Genomic DNA, 22,969 nt, shown 5'->3' on the forward strand with positions numbered 1-22,969 from the left:
TAATTGGAATTTCATCATATACATGAAAAAATTAAAAAAATGATTGAATGTTACCTTCATCTCAAACATAGATATTTCAAAATTATATTTCATTTATTTCGTTTTATTTAATGTTTAGAATTTTAGATGATCCTAAATAAACATTACCTACTTTCGCTTTTGAATGAAGCTGAGTTTGCAAATTGAAGTGTCAAGTTGTAACCTGTAACCTATCTAGCAGAATTCTGAAAATGGCATCACGTTCTTTGATTACCAATACCTTCAAGTCTGTCAAGACTTCTAAAGGAAAAGATAAAAATAAACCAACAAATGGTATTTTAAAATGCTGAATTTTTATAGTTTGATATTGATATTTTTAAACCAGAGACATATACAAATAATGTTAAATCCCTTTTGGGATTCTGAGTTAAGAGCAATCTTCTGATTTGGCCGCTTTGAGAGTGTCCAAATTAGAAAATTGCTTCTGACTCAGAATCCCAAAAGGGATTAACAAATGTAACCCAACTTAGAAATTGGTAACTCCATGTACACATGTAATGACCATATAATTCTATTGAAATATAATCATGATAATAGTTCTTATATTATTTTTTAACTTATTTTTCACATCTGAGTTCATCATGTTCATTAATTGCTTAATGTCAGATTTTCTTCAGGTTTCTTTAATTACAGTATAGGCATGATCATTGATGATAGGTAGGTTTCTATTGACACAATTTGAACAGGAGTTACTCCCTTTGGTCCCTATGTTCAGGGATCTCCATGACTTGTTTAATGATGGCTTACCGCCATCTTTAAATTATCTTCCACCATCGACAAATGATCCCTGCCATCATTAAATTATCTTCAGCCATTGTCAATTAAATGGTCCAACCCATTCATGCCATTGTTTAATACAAAAATGTAACTGCACTTTGATTGAAAGGTGTACATAGTAAAAATTTGTTTCCATTTCGCTAGCCGCTGCCATTTTGCTAGCAATTATAACCAATTGCCTGTGATTGCATAACCCCTATTGTATTATAATCCTCCTGATTACTGAGACATGTTCAGATAATGATAGCTAATCACTTGTATAAGGTAGAAGGACACACCTGACGGGAGAACACTTGATCAAAAGAGATGATTTATTGCATTATTTAATTACTTTTCAGCAAATGCTGATGAAAATTTAGATTAAAAAACAAAATTTAAATTCAATTATGAAGAAAAAAGTTAAATAAATCGAACACATGCTCTTATTGACTTACACAATCAGCATTCCCCTTTTTAAATGAGTACAAGGTTAGACTTGTAATTGTAAAACTGAACATAATTTCATGCCAAATAATGACAATTATCAATCATAATGAATCATTTAAGTAGTTTTAAAGTAAATACTCGTACATGTATATTAACTGCAACATGTGCAACTTGATAACCTGAAGAAATTTTGTATCATAAATCCGAATTCATGTCATAGTTTACAAACAAAACATGTTCAACCCTCAGCAGTTTTGTGCCTATCCCAAGTCAGGAGCCTCTAGCCTTTGTTAGTCTTGTATGTTTTTTTTTATTTTTGTTTATTTATATGTTTCAGATTTTAGTGTGACGTCCATTTTTGTTGAACTAGTACACATTTTTGTTAAGGGGCCAGCTGAAGTCCGGATGTGGGATTTTCTCGCTGTGTTGAAGACCCATTGGTTGCCTTGGGCTGTTTTTTGCTCTTTGGTCGGGTTGTTGTCTCTTTGACACATTCCCCATTTCCATTCTCAATTTTAATACATTCAAATTACATTCATAATTGAAAGATGCATGTTTCATGATCTGTTACTGTGGAATTTGCTATTTTAAGTCATTAAAACCATTTCAGTTTCACACTTTTGCCCTCCACAAATCTGTACTTAATGTTTTAAAAAAAAGGGGACGAAACTTCCTTTTGTTGATGCTGCCAGGGGTTCAAATTAGCTGTGGTCTGAGGTCCGCGACCTTCCACTTTTGCAATCGGACTTTCGACTTGGTTACTAGCTACGCCCGACGGACCATCGACTTGAAAGAAAATAAAGAAATAACTTTGAAAACTTTTTACCAAAGTCTCCAAATAAACGATCTCAAAACTTATATCATCTTTATTATTCATGACAGCGATGTTAATTTTGTTCAACCGCTAGCTTTATACAGAAAATCGCCGACAAGTAAGTTCAAGTAAGGTGTAAATTCGAGTAAAATCGTATCTGACTTGACAAAAACAACATTGAAAAACAATGGATGCCATGAAGACAATTACAATATCGGGTCCAATTCCGGAAGCGGATTAGGGTAATTCCGGATTTTGGCGATCAACTACATAAAAAAAAATTCCAGGCAGGTGACAAAATATATCTATGATTATGAAATATAAACACTAGAATTGAAAACCAAAAGATATATGGAAAAGAAAGAAAAAGCAGAAAATATTTTATACAGAAACTCAAAATTACTTTTTGGCAAATTTTAATGTCAAAATCCAATACAATGTGACAGTATAAATTTTCTTTATCAGTGATAAATGTTGATAATGCATGTAGATGTTTTTAAAGTGTAAACATATTACTGCAATTTCAAGGGGTAATTTTTTCTCAATTTAAATTTTGAAGGGCCTGTTAAAATAGCTGGAAGTTTCTTATTTTATTTTCACAGATAGTACAACTAGATATGATACCTGAATGTAAGCAAATCAGCATAAGCTCTAGTGGACTTTACAATCGAGCTGAAATACGTGTGAGCCCTGAGATAATCATGGCATAATTAGCAATTTAATATCAATCGTTGAGACAACACACCCATCCACAGTGACACCTTCCCCAATACCAAAAAAAAAAGATTACTTGAATTAATTATATACAAGACAATTACATTTATCGTGAAAAACCGTGAAACAAACAATGAAATAAGCTAACCTTATACCAAAAGCACATTAATTTTGTATCTTACTGAGTTATGAAATATTTTAAGTAAAAGTAGGACCTGGAATTTAGGTTGTGGACCTTTCAGTTTGGAGAGTCAAAGGTTCTGGACCTTCCAGTACCAAATGTTAATTTGAACCCCTGGCTGCAAATCATCGATCCAGGTTTGTGACTTCTGAATTGAATTTGACACTACTACTACAGGAGTGTTTGACAGTGAGAAAAACGGTCCTCATTTTAACAAAATTTCCAAAATAGCGGAAAAAAACAACTCTGGAAACCTTCTGACAGGCAAAAACTTTGACGCTAACTAGGTTAACAGAACAGCTGAATTGTGGTTATCCTTAACTAAGATGAGTCATGCAGGCTTAACATTGGAATTGTTACAAATGACAATAAATGAAGATATTGGTTATTCTATAATGAAATGAATATAATAAACAATATATCAGTCTATTCACTATTCCTTACAATGAAATGTAGGAATGAATATTTTCGATCACAACACACAGGGTTTTGTCCTGGTGAGAGTTCCTTCATCGTTAAATTTTCATCCATGGAGATTCCTACATGTTGGAGGTCTAAGTGCACAAATTCCTTCATAAACCAGACAAATTCCCCTTGTTATACTGACCGCTACAGTTTAGAAAAAGTTAATGTTTTCTGAACAATTATAATTTCTTTTAGCCTTGCTTGATTCATCACTACAATCTAGTAAGGATCTTTCATGCTAGTTTTTACCCCATGTTTCAATTTAGTTAGTCAAATAGGAATATAAACCATTTACTCCTCCAAAATGGCGACCAAGGGAAATAATTCAAAACTTAAATTACGTCATATCAAAACCTATCATTCAAAATTCAATGTTATCAAAGTAATCTACATTGAACAATTGAATATTTCTATTCACAAATGTGATTTTTTTAGTATTCACTTCTTGTATATGAAAAGCTTTATATATTTTTATTTCTGACAGGTTAAGTATATAAAGTATAATTTTCCAAAAAGAAAAATGAAATGGAAATATTAATAGCAAAAGTTGAACAATTACAAAAATGTCCAGGTTTTCCTTTTTTGTTTGAATGATTTGATTTTCAATGGTTTATTGACCACATTTTCTTTTATTGTGTATTCCAGATGGTCATCCAAGCACAAGTAAAACAGATGTAAAAGATGAATTGGAAATATTGAAGCATTTTGATGTCACATTAGAGTTTGGTCCATGTTCAGGTATATATTGTTTTATAGAATGATATTCCATCATTAAAACATTTTCATATTTTTTACCATTTTTTTATTAAAAGAGGTAATTTCACTCTTAATTTATTAGCATTGAAAAAGAATACGACTTAAATAGCTTGCATCAGCCAATGTACAATAAATTATTAAATCACATTATGTAAGTAAAGTTAACATTATTTAAATTCTCCCTCACCATGCTCATCTGAATTTAAAGTATTTCTTTACTAAATTCCTTAGTATAAATAAAACAAAACTCTAATATAGATTTGGTCTCTCGCATTAACTTGTTCTTTTCTCTTGCAAACAATTTTCAATAACAAAATAATCTAACATGATTTAATAACAATATTTAAATTGACATTTGCATACAACAAAATTTTCCAACACATCATTACATGTCTATGTAAATGAACTTAAACTCAATATGACAATACACAGTAAACTGTTACTGTGAGCACCTTTGATAAACTGACAGCGTAACAATTTCTTTATATAGTATAACAGAACCCCACCCTTTAAACAGCCAAAGGATATGAAGTGCATATATATAACCCATACATTAAAATCCAAAATAACAATAACCCATTTTACAACTTCTCTAACCAGTTTTGAGCATACATAACTATATAAAACACAGGGCAAATTCCTAACTTCAAACGAAAAGAAATATATGTATATTTTAGGTATTACAAGAATGGAAAGATGGGAGAGGGCAGATAAACATGGCCTAAATCCTCCAGTCATTGTGAAGGAAATCCTAGATAAACATTCTGATGATGATGAATACACAGAATGGTGAGATTTATATAATATTGTGAGACAATATAGTTATCATAATGATATTTACACATATTATTGGCTATTTTTCTAATTTTAGAAATATTTTAACAGTCTATTTAAAGGCTACTTCAAATTCTACTTTGTAGTGACCGTTCAAAACATGCTTAAAAATTTATGTTACTGGCTATTTATAGAGATTCTTAGAAAAGGGAATACATGTAATATCTTTGATAGTGATTCTAAGCTTATTTCATAGACTCTTAAATAAAGTAAAAAAGTTTCTTTTGAAAGTGGGGAAGGATTAGAAAATGATATACATGTATATGGATAAAATGAGATATGGGGTAAATGTCAATAAGACCTAACAACTACAAAACAAATTACACCTAGAGGTCAACTTACATTTATCAACTATAGATGGGTATACAATATGTCAAGTTCTGTATCATTTTCAGTATGTTAGGTGGGAAAGGTTACTGCACTGAAAGTTACAAAATTATAAATGTTTTCATTTAGATGCATAATATATCATATTATTATACCTCAGTATGTATTTTCTATATATAATCAAATACAATGAAAATGACTTTTTTCCCTAGGGAAATAGTTTCAATGACTATTTTCCCTTGGAATAACGGTTTACCAGAAGCAATCGTTTTCCCAAACTTTTTTTATTCTTCAGGTGTTCTAATTTTGACATTCAGTTACTTTGATACCAGAGATTAACAGATAACGTTTTATCATACACCACAGCTGATATAGTTTTGTTTCTGTTTGAATTGGATCAAGATTTTTTTTTCTTAGATAATTCAGTATAATAAAACAGTTATTTAACAGTTATTTCAGAATATAGCAATTTTATTTTCCGCTCAACACAAACCATTTCCCTCGGCGGGGTGTCATGAAATATTTAGTGTCTTGGGAAAAATAAAATGGCTATATCCCTCAATACTGTTGAATAACTGTATAATATTACCAGATAATCTAAGGCACTCAACCAGAAGATCAATTGAAATAACTTATAAAATTTTCTTTTTCAGTCTTTGGAAAGACTATCCACTTTAAGGATATGAACAGAAAATCCTCTCACCATGAAGTGTTCCAAACAAGAGACAGAAGTGAACTCAAATCATTATAATAATTTATTGGTATACATGTAAATTAGAAATCCATTTAACTATTAAGTCTACGTTTCAGTCATGAAAATATTTGTTTTCTTTTTGATAGGGTGTCTAGTAATCAGTTTTTCACTTTTTATCAAATAAGATTGATTTTAATTTTAGTCCTTACTAAAATAATAAATGTGATTGCTAGTCGGGTAAAACTCATTTTTAGCTGCTAATTATTCATGTAAAAATATAGCAAAACTATAACATTATAAAAAATAATATTCACAATGCAGTCTGAGTAGAACTAACATGTTACATAAGGTCAAGGCATAGATTTTCAAGATCTGACACATACTGTATTTATGGTACTTTCTAAATACCCATGTTCTTTATTAGATACATGTATATGAATTTGTATCAACAAATGCTTAATGCTTGTCTTGTCTTCTTCTTTTTTTTTTTTTTTTTTAGAAATACATGTTTTTGTGCCATAACAAGGACTTTAATAAAAGTAAAAACAGCATGTAGTTAAACTAAATTTTCAAAGCTATTCCATACTTTTATGGAGCCAATTTTTTCAATACTTAACATCATCATTACATGCAATGTTTCATAAAACAAAATATTCAAAAGCTACAAGCATGTAGAAAAAATGTATTTTACAAAGTTCTTTTTCCAGAAAAATATAATATACTTGTTTTTGAATTTTAAAACTTGTTCCATTTTGAACTTGAGTAAAAGATGGAATTAAAGTAATATTATAATATTACAGTTTTATTTGTGACGTTAATCAACACACTTGTTCTTTTTATGCCCCTGTCGTCGTGGAGGGGGCATTAAGTTTTACCCTTGTCCATCCATACGTCCCAAAGTTGGTTTCCGTTCTCTAACTTGAGTTTGCCTCTACCAAATGTTATGAAACTTATACACAATGCTTATTACCACAAAACACAGATCAAGTTTGAATTTTGGTGGCGTCACTTTTACTGTTCTAGAGTTATGCCCCTTTACAAATGGAAAAATTGCTGAATTTTTCGTTTTCGTTCTCTAACTTAAGTTTGCCTCAACCAAATGTGATGAAACTTATACACAATACTTATTACCACAAAATTCAGATCAAATACAAATTTGGGTAGCGTTACTTTTACCGTTCTTCAGTTATGTCCCTTTATAACTTTATATGATATGCAAGCTTTATATGATATCCACCTGGGGCATCATCTGTGTCCCATGGACACATTCCCCATTTATTTTATTATTGAAATGACACATTTTTGATGTTATAAGTTCAGTAATAACATTGTTAAACTCAGCCCTGGATTACTACAGAAAACTTTTCACAGGTGGAGCTTTAAAAAAACATTTTAACCATTCAATAATACTTATAAATTCTATACCATTTGCAATACAGTATACTAATATGCTCTTTAATGCACCAACTACCTGATGACAGTTATACCTACAAGACGACCTTTTCTGATCTGATCTTTCATGTGCCCCTCCATAAGAGATGGAATTTGAGACTTAGTTTTGATAAAAAGTTCTGTCAAATTAGTATTGAGTAAATTCATATTTAAAGGATTTAGTCTCTTTTACATGTTCTTTTACAAGCTACAGTAGTTCAATTAACAATTTTGTTAGTCAAACTAGAATCATGTTAAATGCTTAAGTTTATGTCTTGTAAAAGGATGTCTAATCTAATGAACAGAAAATGGTAAGACTATCCACTTTAAGAATATGGACAGAAAATCCACTCACCTTAAAGTGTTTCAAACAAGAGACAGAAATAAACTCAAATCATCATTATAATATTGGTATACATGTAAACTTGAAATCCATTTAACCATTAAGGTTATGTGTCATATATGAAAATATTTGTTTTTTTTTTGATAGGATGTATAAGCATGTTTAGACTTATTATATTTATGTATACAGGAGTCATATTACATACTTACTTGATAATTACACATTTGTTATGATTGTTTATTTCTAGAATTTTTTTGTTGTGCTATTTATAGATGTTTTTTTTCTAGATTTTATATTATTAGACTTTAATATATTTTACAATTATTTTGATTAGTTATTATTTTTGTTTTTTTGTAGTTATACATCTTCCAGCGGTTTAAACATTTTTATATCTGTGTGCAAAAAGTTTTAGTGTCATTACAGTTTGTGTTTTATACCGATCTCTTACCTCTTGGTCTCATTATGAATATGTGTTTTTATTTTGTAAAACATTAGCATTTTGTGTGTGTTTTGGAGCACTTGTTTGTCATTATTTCTTCGGTCATTTATGCTCTTATCAAATGACCACAATTATTCATGTTTGTTTTGATTTCTCCAAAAATTAACACCAGTATATGCGTGCATCATAACATATATTTTACTCGTCACATCTGAGACAATCTTGATTAATGAATAAAAGGAGATGTGGGATGCACATCAATGAGACAGCAACTTAAGGTCACAAATTAACATCAAGGTTAACATACAGTCGTCAACAATAGACATGTATTTTTTTAAATATATTAAACTCTAAATTGCCCCAAAAGTCTACAAAAGTCAGGAATACATTTAATTAATACTATGAAAGACCTACCATCATTACCAAATTAGATAAATTGCTGAATTTTTCGTTTCCATTTTCTAACTTAAGTTTGCCTCAACCAAATGTTATGAAACTTTTACACAATGCTCAGATCAAGTAGGAATTTGGGTAGCATCACTTTTACCATTCTTGAGTTATATCCCTTTATAACGTTATATGCAAGCGGGGAACATCATCTGTGTCCCATTGACACATTCCCCATTTATTTACTGTTGAATTTCCTACTGAAGGATATTGGTTCTCTACAGGCGCTCTGGCCTCCTCCACCAATAAAAACTTACCGCCCTGAAATAGCTCAATAGATAAAATAAAAAATGTTTTCATGAGCTAAGCCTGCAAAGTTCTATCCCAAAAAAATGATGAATGACACCAAACACAACATGATACAATGGCTATGCATGTGTTCATAAAAATTGCTACAGGAATAATATTGTCAAGCTTCTGCAAAATGTTTCAAAGTTTTTAATGGAAAGAAATTAGATTGGGAAATGCTTCAAAATTGACCTTTAGAAAAAATAATAAAATAGAGGCGAAAGATACCAAAGGGATAAACAAACTCATAAGTCGAAAAAGTAATTGACAATTCCATGGCAAAAAACCAAACACACCCAAAAGACAAACAACAGTATACAAAACACAACATAGAAAACTTAAGACTGAGCAACACGAACTCCACCAAAATCCTGGAGTGATCTCAGGTGCTCTGGAAGGGTAAGCAGATCCTGCTCCATATGTGGCACTCGTCATGTTGCTCATGTAAGTACAAAGACGATGAAAAGTCTAATTCGGTAGGTCACATTCGGGGAAAAGAGGACTTCACAGCTTCAAATCTATTTGAAATCCCACAGCTTGGAATCTAGTGGAAACCCCACAGCTTTGAATCTGTTACTCCGCAGCTTTGAATCTGTTACTCCGCAGCTTTAAATCTACTAGTATTTTAAACCCCACAGCTTTGAATCTATTTGAAATTCCACAGCTTGGAATCTATTTGAAACCCAACAGCTTTGAATCTATTTGAAACCTCATAACTTTGAATCTACTAGTATTTGAAACTCCACACCTTTGAATCTATTTGCAACTCAACTGCTTTGAATCTATTTGAAACCGAACAGCTTTGAATCTACTTGAAACACAATAGCTTTGAATCTACCAGTATTTGAAACTCCACACCTTTGAATCTATTTGAAACCCCACAGATTTGAATCTTTTTTAAACCCCACAGCTTTGAATCTATTTGAAACACCACAGCTTTGAATCTATTTAAAACCCCGCAGCTTTGAATCTACGAGTATTTGAAACCCCAAAGCTTTGAATCTATTTGAAATTCCACAGCTTTGAATCTGTTTGAAACCCCACAGCTTTGAATCTATTTGAAACTCCACAGCTTGGAATCTATTTGAAACCCCACAGATTTGAATCTATTTGAAACTTTAAAGCTTTGAAAAAAAGACAAAAAATTAACAATCCACATAAACTTTCATAGAAAACTAAAGACTGAGCAACACAAACACCCGGGAGTGTACTCAGTGTGTCCAAAAGGGTAAACAGTTTCTGTCCCACTAAAAACACATGTTATGTTGCCCATGGCAAGTAAAATTCGGTGGTAAGTTGCATTCGATGATGTCATAACCGAGGAAAAGAGGACTGAATTGTGGATACAACAAGTGGAACATGCCCCTGGTCTGTCCCTGGTCATCTGCAGATATTCCAAATCGACCAACCAAATCATGATTGCGTACTTTAACCTTTTGAAGGGTTGACTTCCATTTGCAATAACCTTTAAGGTCGCATTATGCTTCTAAAGAGATACAGCACATTTTACCTGCATTTATTTCACATGTGGGGAAAAAAGTCTTCCAATCTCTTCTAAACTAAAGTATCATGGCTTCATAAAATTATGATGTTCTAACACCGTACGTCATCGTGGTTTATTTATAATCTAATGACCAACTATTATCTAAATATGTGAAATTGTTAATAAATGTTTTAAGTATATTATATAGATTCTTTAATATTGAAATTTTAATACCTCTTTTTTAATCTTTGGTTCATATATTTTACATACATTTGTTCGTTCCATTGTGTTTGTAAATTTAGGTGAAACATTAGATAGTAAAAAATTGGAAGCATTGACAGGATGAAAATAAAACCAAAAATATAGATGGCATTACAGTATCGAGACAAACCAAAATTTCAGGTGGCACTACAAGATCTAGACAAAAACTTTATACTATGTACTACTGGTAAATTATTAAGTCAAGGACTTCGTTACCACAACTTAGTTAGAACCATTACTAAATCTCTTTTTTAACTTTTTGAAGTTTGGCTGTACCTATATAAAACTTATTACAATTTGTACGGTGATGTTGTTTATCGAGTCTTTTTTAGATACGATCCTGTTAAACTTATCAATCCTTTAAATAAACTTATTCTAAAAGGTTACCAATTTAACACTTTAATTGGATCTTTGAATATTGTTTTTTATCGGTATAGATATTGATTTTGTTATCAATTCATAAAAACCCAGCTAATTATTTTTGCTATACACCTAGTATGGACATTCACGGTCCTACATTCTGTCGATATCTGTATTTTGGCATTGCTCAATATACTGTTTTTCTCCGACTAATAATAAAGTTTTTGCACTAAATCTATTGGATGTTGGATGTGTACTGATTTTTTAGTCCTAGATACATGATTTTTTCCATCTGTTGTTATTGGCTTTGAACTAGATTTCAGTAACTACGAGTACTCTTAGATCTGTATTAAGTCTGTAATCATGTTAATGTTTTTGTTTATTATATAATTGTTTTTGGTGCATGTTATCGTTCTGATGAGTTAAGCCCTTTTCACATGAGTTTTATAGTTTGTTCTTTTGGTGTGCTGTTACACCACTGTCCCAGGTTAAAGGGAGGCTTTGGTGCCCGCAAATGTGATTAAGCACGCCACATTCTGTATATTTGCTTGTCCCAAGGCAGGAGCCCTCAGTTCAGTGGTTGTTGTTTGTTGCTATATATCATATTTGGTTTTCGTTATTGTTTTGTACATAAGTCAGGCCATTAGTTTTCTCGTTTGAATTGTTTTTCATTTTTGTCACTTTTTTTATAGCTTTCTATGCGGTATGGCCTATAGTTGCTATCATTTACGTCATTTGTTCTTTGGTAGAGTGTTGTCTAATTGGCAATCATAGCACATCTACTTATTTTTCTATTCATGTGGCATTACAAGATCGAGACAAGCTAAAACAAAAGTTTAGGTGGCATTACAAGATCGATACAAACCGGCAAAACAAAACTTCATAAAATTCGCCTACGGTCCATTTTGCCTTATGATGCTCAGTTAAAACTTAGATTTATAACAGTTACATCATTTACATTATAAATTATAACATTAGTACCAAAGCACTAGCTACTCGGCTGGTGGTAACCATCGGAACTTTCCAGAAGTTTATTTCACCTAACTCATGTTTGTTGGACGAAAGACAACCGTAGTTTACCCACCATTTTTTCTTAAAATGTCCTATACCAAGTCAGGAATATGGCAATTGTTATCACATAGTCCGTTTCTATGTATGTTGGCGTTTTTTTTTTGTAGCAGTTCAGTGTTTCTGTTGTTCCGTTTTGTTTCCTCTTATAGTTGATGTGTTTCCCTCAGTTTTGGTTTGTGACCCGGATTTGTTTCAGTTAAATCTATTTATGACTATTGAACAGCGGTATACTACTATTGCCTTTATTTACCGATTATGTTCAAAACTTGTAAATCCCTTTTTTTTTTTATTATAAACTAACAAAGTTGTTTATTTCATGAAATTTTAATTAATTTATAACACAGTGTATGTACACACACATGAGTATTTATGTTAACATTTCGAGTAATAGAAAACTCGAAAAAAATTGTTACACGAAAAATAAATAGAAACAAAATATTCTACAAAAACATATATAGGACCTCATTATTAGATGATAATAATAACACTTTATTGTCATGCGTCCGAAGAGATTTGAAAGTCATGGATGTATAAAAACGTATAAAAATATTTTTTTGTGAGAATGAAACTTTAGCTATATTTGGGATCAGTACATTTACAAGAAGGAAAATTACAGCAAGGTTGTAAGAAGGGATTCCATAGAAGTTTACTTATTGTTAACTGAGAGTTTATAGTACCAACAGATTTCACATGATCATTTAATTCTTTTAACATGCTATCTCTCAAGTTTCTATTTGTTTCACTAGAATCAGATGGTATAGGATTTTGTTCCCCTGGATCTGAAGTCATTTCATAAAACACCGGAGGATCAAGTACTATAGCATTTTTACAAGCACACACTAAACCAGCACATTTCGTTTCTCCTGGAATGTAGTTTGGTTCTTTAAATACCAGCTTCCATATATGTTGACCTTGAGAGAGAAAAAAATGAAAATACATTTAACTATCTAATTATATTACTACAAATTATCCTAAACCTTATATGTCATAGTAATTTATAAAACAGAAGAACTTATCAAATGAAAATAACTTTATAAATTGTATGCGTCCGATGACTTTTCTGGATTAACCTTCTTCATCGGGAACGTTCAAACCCAAAAACTAAAAAGCCAATGCTGTATAAGTATCTGAACACGTGAGCGTTGTGACCAAATAATAAATAGCCAAATCCATCTACGGTAAACTTTGCCTGAGGGAGTTGGAACCATATAGTTAATGAACTATTGATGTTCTTATTTTATCAACGGAGAGTTTAAGAAAGGTATGCTATATATATATATTTTTTTATGCTATACATAATGCTATACAGTATGCCAAGGACCGACACACTGACTGCCTTAGCTGATGATACACTCGGGGACTAAGATAGAGGCGAAATATACCAAAAGGGACATTAATATTCAAACTCATCAGTCGAAAAGTAAACTCACAACGCCATGGCAAAAAAAGAAAAAGACCAAATGACAAACAACAGTACACAGAAAACTACATGGAAAACTAAACACTGAGCAACACGAACCCCACCAAAAACCGGGGCGATCTCAGGTGCTCCGGAAGGGTAGGCAGATCCTGCTCCACATGTGGCACCCTTCGTGTTTCTCATGTAAATACAACTGGAACATATCCTTCGTCACCCGTGAAACAGTCCAACAGCAGCAGTGTCGACCCAGCAATAGAAAATGAAAATAATACTTTATAAATTTAATGCGTACGAAGCGCTTTTCTAGGTTTATGTCATCATATTTAGGAACGCTCAAACCGAAAAATCTGAACAGAACATGAACACGTGAAGAGCTATATGACAAAAAAGGACCGGAAATTCAAAGGTAAATACATCTATAGTCAACTTTGCCTGAGGGAGTTGGAAAGTGGTTGGTCAAGCTCCAAAAACCGTAAAACAAGAGAAGGTCAGATAATGAAGACCATGAATAAATGATATAAACTAATGAAGAAAATTAAAACAACAATACTGATCCAACTAGACAAGCAGACACAGAGAAGCAAAATTTAAAAGACCTAAATCCATTGAAAACCGGTGTCGATGTAAGGTGCTTCGAAAAGGCAAATTGTTGTGCTTCACATATTGCACCCGTCATCTTACTGATGAAACTAATATGATAAAAGTTAGTTGCTTTGTCAATCCTACATTAAAGTTATATTACCTTCAGGTGGTCTGTATCTCATTGCATGGATTTCATTGTTACAATAATGATATAGAAACGGGTTAGGAGTGATGCTTTCTTTCTGTTTCATTAGAGGCATTATATCCTTTCCGTCAATATGTCTATCCTTTGGTATCTCTGCCTTTATTAAATTGCTGATTGTTGTGAACATATCCATTTGAGTGGTTGGTTCACTTATTTCGATGTTCTCTTTGATTTGATTCGGAAAACGTACTATTGAGGGAACTCTTATCCCGCCGTCTACTGACGTTTGAGCTTTACCACCTGAAAAGGTAGGAAGACAATACAACTATATTTTAATATAATGAAAGAACGTCAATTTTATTTTTTTTATATTTATATTTTACAAATTCAACATGTAGTTTATTCCTACAGGTTCCTTTTTTAAGGGTAAGTCTTTTGTCGTGTTTCTTTAGACAATATAACGCAGTTTGACTTGTTAAATAAGGTAGCCCTTTAATAGCCCAATAGCTTTAAGAAACATCAAAATCGCACCCCTCTGAATTTATGGTCTTATAAATCTTCACCTGCCACTCACGGTTCAAACTAGGCGGCAACAAATAAAATTAAATAACAGACTAACTTTCCGTTACGTTCTGTGGGAAATATTTGTTGATATACAATAATAATATATTGCGCATCGACAGATATTATGTAAAGATTACGCAAAGTGAAAACAAAGAGTAATAGACGGATAAACGTATAAAAATATCAAACAATTTATCCTAGTTTATACTCCGTTATGATTAAAGCTGTGGACATGTTCTCCCCTGTTATCTCTGAAAAGTAGCAGTAATACGGTAGCTTGACATAAAATAAAGACTACAGAAACTACGGACACAAACCTTTAAAGGGTGTATTGATACCTCCATCTACTTCACCATGCAGTCCTCTTTCTTCCAAATGAGCACCATTATCAGATGTGAAATAAACAAGAGTGTCATCATCTAAACCAAGTTCCGTAAGTCTAGATAAGATCTGGCCTGTCCCATAATCCATTTCTTCGACTGCGTCTCCATACCGACCATGTTTGGATTTCCCTCGAAACTGTTTTGAAGTGATAAGTGCTGTATGAACATGACTCCAACTTACCATCAATAGAAAAGGTACATTTTCCTTCTTGCTATTCTCCAAAAATTCTATACTTTCCTTAGTATAGCGTTCAGACAGTGTCTCTAAATTTATTGGTTGTTCCACTAAATCAAAATTGCGATATAGCAATGAGTTGAAAAGCGTGACGTGATGAAATGCAAAGAAAACGTATCCCCATACAAGACAAATCAGGAACAATGCGAGTGATAAAATTACGGCTCCTATATATTTCTTCCGGAAAAGAAAATACATGGGAAGCATGACTGCAATGATACTCGCTAATGCTTGCCAATGTATCGTTGGGTTCTGGGAATATAAAACACTGGAGCCATCATCATACCAGTCTTGCATATTTGTTAGAGGATGTCCGTAATAGTAATCAAATCCATGGTTATTAGGGTGGAATATATTATCATTGTATTTTGACTCGCTCCATCCAAGATGCCATTTTCCTTAAATGAAATATTTCAATTAAACATGTCGTTAAGACGATCAAAATATGTATGAAAAAATGTGAAATATATTACTTGTTGTGTCTATGACAAAATAAATATGACCTTTAAAATGTTCTTTTTTTTTTTATTTATTCGGATTACATTTTTTGACTGCAAGGAAATTAAATTTATGCTTTGCTTTTATGGGTCAGAATATGTAAGAATAAAAATCCGCATGTTAAATTTATTTCTTTTTAAATTTATTTTCTAAATTCATTTTTTCCAAGACTGTGTGTGTAGCATATCAGACTATTTAATTTGTTCTCAAAACATAAAAAAAAAGTAAAGTTAACGCCATGCTGTATTTTCCAATATGTTACACTTAGTTTTATAGATATATACTACATACCTATTAATCCAGTTTTATATCCTTTTGATTTAGCTTGTTCTGCAATGGTCACCTCACTTTGTGGTAATCCTGCTGAACTTGCCAGAAACAAAATAACACCAAATCTCGACGGCGGAGTAGGTACCATTCCTATAAAACATTTTAATTTATATTATAAAAAAATGCCAAACTGCAAATGAATTGCAGTGAAAAAAAATGCTGAATGCTAAGAATGATTTATGATCAAATTAATATGTGAATACGAGTACAAATTTTATGATCAGCTGCTTGAAATACAAGTAAAGCTATAACAGTTCATGTAGCGTATGAATCATCTAGAAAGAGGCGGAGGGGGGTTCGGTCTTTCAGTTTGTTTTTTGTCATCAGGGATAGAAGTTTTAAATCTCGAGTCTGGTTAATTTGATTACCTTACATTAGACACAATTATCAACAGTTAAAACTACCAACATGGCATATCATCTAAAAGTAATCAGGAAACACGATCAGACACTTTTCAAGTTATCAGAAAACGTAAACACATCAACAAAATAAAAAAAATACCAGCCAAAAATAATAGATGCAACTTTAAGCTCGCACAAATCTTGACTTAGTTCACAGATAGAATAAGTTTTGTTAGACAATGATATCAGAAAACTAACACCAAATGGACAATCGAAAAAAATAGTAACAAAAAAATATTTGCGTCAAGGGCGTAGAAGTCAAAAGTTTTAATACTATAGCATGAGCCGAGGGACTTTGATTTCATTAACCATATCAGACCTTTAAATATTTTTCAAAATCCATATCTGATGAACACAATACTGAAAGGTCAGTCATATAGTATTGTTCCCTATTTTTACATTTCCGTATATTAAAATGTTCAGTGTAGACTATTCTCTATTGTTAAAGCAACAACCTACGCAACCCAGCCATTTGAGTCCTTGATTCAATTATCGTATATTTTCATGAATAAAATTCTTACCTGTGCGAGAGGGATACCGCCCTGTGAGCAGTGAAGATCTGCTAGGAGTACATAGAGCAGAAGAAGTCAGGTGATGAGTCAGTCTAACTCCTTGACTAGCTAGTCTGTCAATACTTGGAGTCCTAATAGTTTGGTTTCCAAAACAACCGACATCTCCATAACCCAGATCGTCGACAAGTATGATAAGGATGTTTGGCGACTTAGCGGTGACCACTGATAGGAACATTATAACAACCCATGTCGGCATCATCTAAAAATATATCATGTATTCAGACTTTCAGTATAAAAATAAGAAGATGTGATTGCCAATTAGACAACTCTCCACATGAGACAAGTTCACTTTTCCAAAATGATGAAAAGATTACTGTATTCATTTGGTTTTTTTTCAGATAGAAGAAAAACCTATCTTGTCATCTAAATATCAAAACCCTTTCGAATTAATCTTAAAAATGTGGTGCACACTTTTAAATAACCAGCTACGCGGGTTATTCAGTTTGCACCACATTTTTGATGTTATTTCTTCATTAACAGAAAAAATATTACAGTCATTCCTTATAATCTAATTCTAAATTCCATTTTTAAGGAGTAAATCATGAAAAAACGTTGATGACGTCACGGTCGCATGACAAAATCATGTCTATTAGCTGATAGACAAAACACTTTCAGCCAATCAGAAGACGTATTACATCCAAAATTAAATTATCAAATAATAGCTTGATAATACGTCTAACGTGAGGGTACCAAATTGCATCTGTTTTGACATTTTTTTCACCTACGTTTATTTATGATCCAGACAAAAGTTTCCATTCTGTGTTTATTTTGTAGATGTATCAGTATTTACTATATGGTTCTATCAATTTAATTTTGAATCCATATTGAATCATAGAAAAATGAGTTTGAACAGACCTCCAAACGATCCATGATTCTGTAATGAGGAGTACCCAAATTGCATCCATGCTTAAATTCACATCCTTAAAAATCGAATAACAGATCTTTTGTATTATTTCTTCAAATATTTAGAACAATTTGATGTTAGTCCATGCTTACTATTCATTTTTTAAGAAATGAATGCTAGTAGCATATTTTATTTGCTCATTTTTAAAAGATGACTTTTTGTGGACGTCGATTGCATGGTGACGTTTCCGTACTTTTACTTTTTGCAGTGAATACTTCATCTGTTGATATATACTGTGAACGTTTTGTGTACATTTAAATATATTTACCTATATTGAAAGACGTGCATAATGCCAAATCATAAAAATACAAATTGTTTAGTCTCTAAGAAAACTTGTAAGATTTCCGCTTCTATTTTTGCTAAATAGGTGCAATTTGGGTACTCGGTGCAATTTGGGTACTGTGACGTTAGTAATCCGAAAGAGACGTGAATTTTTTATATAATTTTCCTCACCAAAAGACAGTGTTTTTTTTTCAAATCCTATCATAACAGTGAATTATTGCAGTTTGCTTTCCGGTTCAATCAAGAGATTTCGAAAAGGGAAGAAAAATATTACCTATTTATCCCTAAGGATTTACGACTGTTTGAACTAATTAAGTTATTCACAGGTTTCTTTTCCGAATCAACGTACGTTACAACGAGTTGGGCGATCTTATCTATTATACCGTCTAATGTTAATTATTTTCAAAAGTTATTTCCAAAAAATGCTGTGTCTTCCTATAGACTGTTACCTTGAGAACTATCACTGAGAGGTTAAAAATCCGACTCAGAGTGTGGGTCTAGTACAAATTTGGGTTAATATTTCATATCACATAATCATGTTCTCGTCCTGAATATGCATTTAATTTGCCACTGGACGTTTAACAGCCATCCACTCATCCATCCAAAATTAAGATGCCGACACGTACGTTGCCTGTTAACATAGTTAATATCTGCCTCTTTGCTTGCCCCTTTTCAATGCCGGTCTGAATCACATGCCTTTCTTCTGGGTCAATATTCTTCATGATTTACCGATTGGATTTATTGTTAATTTGTTCTCGTTCTGAATATTAATGAAATATTTGCCACTGGACTTTAAGCAAACAGAAATCAGCCAATCATAATATCATCGTACAGCGGATATAGGTACTAACCAAGCGGGCATGATCGATTTTGAACTGACACAGAAACGAAAATCTTTGTTTTGTTTTATCAACATTCAGTGCACATTTCTCAACATCTGAAATTCCTGCTCCAAAATAATTTTCACATCGAATTTTTCCTATTTATAAGACAACTTTGATATTCTAATAAGAACAATTAACTTGTTAATGCGCAAATAGTTGTGAATGTCAACACCAACTTTCAATTTCGATACAATTGTCGAGACATTTACATGTTTTATCTGAAAGAAAGCTAATACATGGCAAAAGTAATAGTTACCAATCATAAACCTACCTGTGATTACTCAATGTTACTCATTCCTTGAAACTTTTTGGGTAATAAACGAGTATGAAAATTTAGTTTTTGTGTACGGTGTACAGCAACTTAACTATGCACCGTACAGAAGGATTTATGTGGTCAGCTAAACACCGTACACAACGCTTGTTTTCGTAATAAAATATCGAAAAAAACATATGCATGAAAGATTTCAATGCCAATTATTGAAACACCTATACTTATTAAACACACCCAGTTGCCTTCTACCAGAAAAAGAGTTGCAATGAAAATAGAATTATATCGGATGAGACGAGTGCCAACTTCTTTGACAAGTATTTGTACATGTTTTTAGTAATCGTTCTTGTTTTGGGAAAATAATGAGACATCTCTAATCATCAACCTACGACCAAATCATTTCTTAAAACAACAATTATGTTTAGATTGAAGTACACATTGATATTATGTGAACAAAACAAAGATTTTCGTTACCGTGTAAGGTCAAAATCGATCACGCCCGCTTGGTTATAGTACCTATATCCGCTGTACTGATGATACACGGTGAATATATGCAGTTAATTAAAGCAAAACGTATAATAAACAGATTAAGTTCGCTTTTTCGCATCCACGAAAACTGACACTAGACGAGTCCGTCTTTTTTTTTTTATAAATGAATATATTCATCATGCTGAATGATGGATGTGAAGTTAGCAGCCGGTTCGTTATTCGATATTCGATATTCAATATCCAACCGGCTGCTAGCAGTCGGTTCGATATTCAAATTTAGTTGAAAATCATAAAAAATATAATATTTGATAACATTAAAAGCATGATTTTTATAGTTGAAAGGAGTGAAAAGATACGTAGGAAATCGTTTTATGACCCCTTCAAGTTGTATTAAACTCTCGTTGTCCTCAAATATAAACCCTTATTAATGCTTATGTAATTTGCATATTTGTCTTTATGTAATATAGATTTTTATCAATAAAACGACATCAAAACTGTAATTTTATATCTAATATTTCTTAAAACAAAAACAAAAACCGATCACTCTAGAAAAAATTTAGAAATATAAATAGAAATATAATTATATGGAAAGCCCCAAAAAAAGAAATACATAGTGAAAACCTACCTGAGACCGCTTAAATGACGGTGAGACCCCCCCTGTTCTTTCAATGTCCATAAAATTCTACGAATTTATAGACTCTGTATAAATAAAGATTGTATCAAAAGGATTTCTCAGAAAAATGTCATCTTCGATATCTACGGAGGGCTTAGATTGTCACTTTTCTGCTAAAAATTGTCAAAATTTCAAGACAAAGGGCACAGGGCAATGGTGAGAGCCCCCTGATCTCTCAATCTGCCTAGTATTAAGCAGAGAGTTGGCTAATAGGTAGATACAAATGTGACTAAAAGGAATTTGGGAACACTTTCTGTCTTCTATGTTTACGGAGGGCCCAAAGTGCCAGTTGGATATTCAAAATATATATCGAAAACCTACCTGAGACCGCTTAAATGACGGTGAGACCCCCCTGTTCTTTCAATGTCCATAAAATTCAACTAATTCATAGACTCTGTATAAATAAAGATTGTATCAAAAGGATTTCTCAGAAAAATGTCATCTTCGATATCTACAGAGGGCTTAGATTGTCACTTTTCAGCTAAAAATTGTCAAAATTTCAAGACAAAGGGCACAGGGCAATGGTGAGAGCCCCCTGATCTCTCAATCTGCCTAGTATTAAGCAGAGAGTTGGCTAATAGGTAGATACAAACGTGACTAAAAGGAATTTTGGTACACTTTCTGTCTTCTATGTTTACGGAGGGCCCAAAGTGCCAGTTGGATATTCAAAATATCTAGCGAAAACCTACCTGAGACCGCTTAAATGACGATGAGACCCCCCTGTTCTTTCAATGTCCATAAAATTCGACTAATTTATAAACTCTGTATAAATAAAGATTGTATCAAAAGGATTTCTCAGAAAAATGTCATCTTCGATATCTACGGAGGGCTTAGATTGTCACTTTTCTGCTAAAAATTGTCAAAATTTCAAGACAAAGGGCACAGGGCAATGGTGAGAGCCCCCTGATCTCTCAATCTGCCTAGTATTAAGCAGAGAGTTGGCTAATAGGTAGATACAAATGTGACTAAAAGGAATTTGGGTACATTTCCTGTCTTCTATGTTTACGGAGGGCCAAAAGTGCCAGTTGGATATTCAAAATATATAGCGAAAACCTACCTGAGACCGCTTAAATGACGGTGAGACCCCCCTGTTCTTTCAATGTCCATAAAATTCGACTAATTCATAGACTCTGTATAAATAAAGATTGTATCAAAAGGATTTCTCAGAAAAATGTCATCTTCGATATCTACGGAGGGCTTAGATTGTCACTTTTCTGCTAAAAATTGTCAAAATTTCAAGACAAAGGGCACAGGGCAATGGTGAGAGCCCCCTGATCTCTCAATCTGCCTAGTATTAAGCAGAGAGTTGGCTAATAGGTAGATACAAACGTGAAAGGGAATTTGGGTACACTTCCTGTCTTCTATGTTTACGGAGGGCCCAAAGTGCCAGTTGGATATTCAAAATATATAGCGAAAACCTACCTGAGACCGCTTAAATGACGGTGAGACCCCCCTGTTCTTTCAATGTCCATAAAATTCGACTAATTCATAGACTCTGTATAAATAAAGATTGTATCAAAAGGATTTCTCAGAAAAATGTCATCTTCGATATCTACGGAGGGCTTAGATTGTCACTTTTCTGCTAAAAATTGTCAAAATTTCAAGACAAAGGACACAGGGCAATGGTGAGAGCCCCCTGATCTCTCAATCTGCCTAGTATTAAGCAGAGAGTTGGCTAATAGGTAGATACAAACGTGACTAAAAGGAATTTGGGTACACTTTACACTTCCTGTCTTCTATGTTTACGGAGGGCCCAAAGTGCCAGTTGGATATTCAAAATATATAGCGAAAACCTACCTGAGACCGCTTAAATGACGGTGAGACCCCCCTGTTCTTTCAATGTCCATAAAATTCGACTAATTCATAGACTCTGTATAAATAAAGATTGTATCAAAAGGATTTCTCAGAAAAATGTCATCTTCGATATCTACAGAGGGCTTAGATTGTCACTTTTCAGCTAAAAATTGTCAAAATTTCAAGACAAAGAGCACAGGGCAATGGTGAGAGCCCCCTGATCTCTCAATCTGCCTAGTATTAAGCAGAGAGTTAGCTAATAGGTAGATACAAACGTGACTAAAAGGAATTTGGGTACACTTCCTGTCTTCTATGTTTACGGAGGGCCCAAAGTGCCAGTTGGATATTCAAAATATATAGCGAAAACCTACCTGAGACCGCTTAAATGACGGTGA

The 22,969-nt window shown here is 32.7% G+C and overlaps 2 protein-coding genes across 4 annotated transcripts in view; one reads left to right on the top strand and one right to left on the bottom strand.

The window, feature by feature from the left end:
* Window positions 1-137: 137 nt before the first annotated feature.
* Window positions 138-8,126, top strand: LOC127710877 (DNA polymerase delta subunit 4-like). Its single transcript, XM_052216836.1, has 4 exons — window positions 138-312; window positions 4,062-4,154; window positions 4,850-4,961; window positions 5,987-8,126. The coding sequence occupies exons 1-4, from the start codon at window positions 231-233 to the stop codon at window positions 6,009-6,011; spliced, it is 312 nt and encodes a 103-aa protein (XP_052072796.1). The 5' UTR covers window positions 138-230; the 3' UTR covers window positions 6,012-8,126.
* A 4,350-nt stretch (window positions 8,127-12,476) lies between these two features.
* The window catches only part of LOC127711041 (steryl-sulfatase-like), a 47,603-nt gene continuing 37,110 nt past the window's right edge, over window positions 12,477-22,969 (bottom strand). For 2 of the 3 annotated variants that reach the window (XM_052216994.1, XM_052216993.1), the window contains exons 2-6: window positions 17,230-17,479; window positions 16,269-16,397; window positions 15,179-15,877; window positions 14,313-14,597; window positions 12,477-13,061 (exon numbers count right to left, since the gene is read on the bottom strand). In XM_052216994.1, the coding sequence (XP_052072954.1) occupies window positions 12,721-13,061; window positions 14,313-14,597; window positions 15,179-15,877; window positions 16,269-16,397; window positions 17,230-17,479 (1,704 nt within the window). In that variant the 3' untranslated portion in view covers window positions 12,477-12,720. The remainder of the gene's footprint in view (window positions 13,062-14,312; window positions 14,598-15,178; window positions 15,878-16,268; window positions 16,398-17,229; window positions 17,480-22,969) is intronic. The other variant, XM_052216991.1, reaches the window with a different exon arrangement.

This window comes from Mytilus californianus, unplaced genomic scaffold, assembly GCF_021869535.1.
Source record: "Mytilus californianus isolate M0D057914Y unplaced genomic scaffold, xbMytCali1.0.p SCAF_8, whole genome shotgun sequence".
NCBI lineage: Eukaryota > Metazoa > Mollusca > Bivalvia > Mytilida > Mytilidae > Mytilus > Mytilus californianus.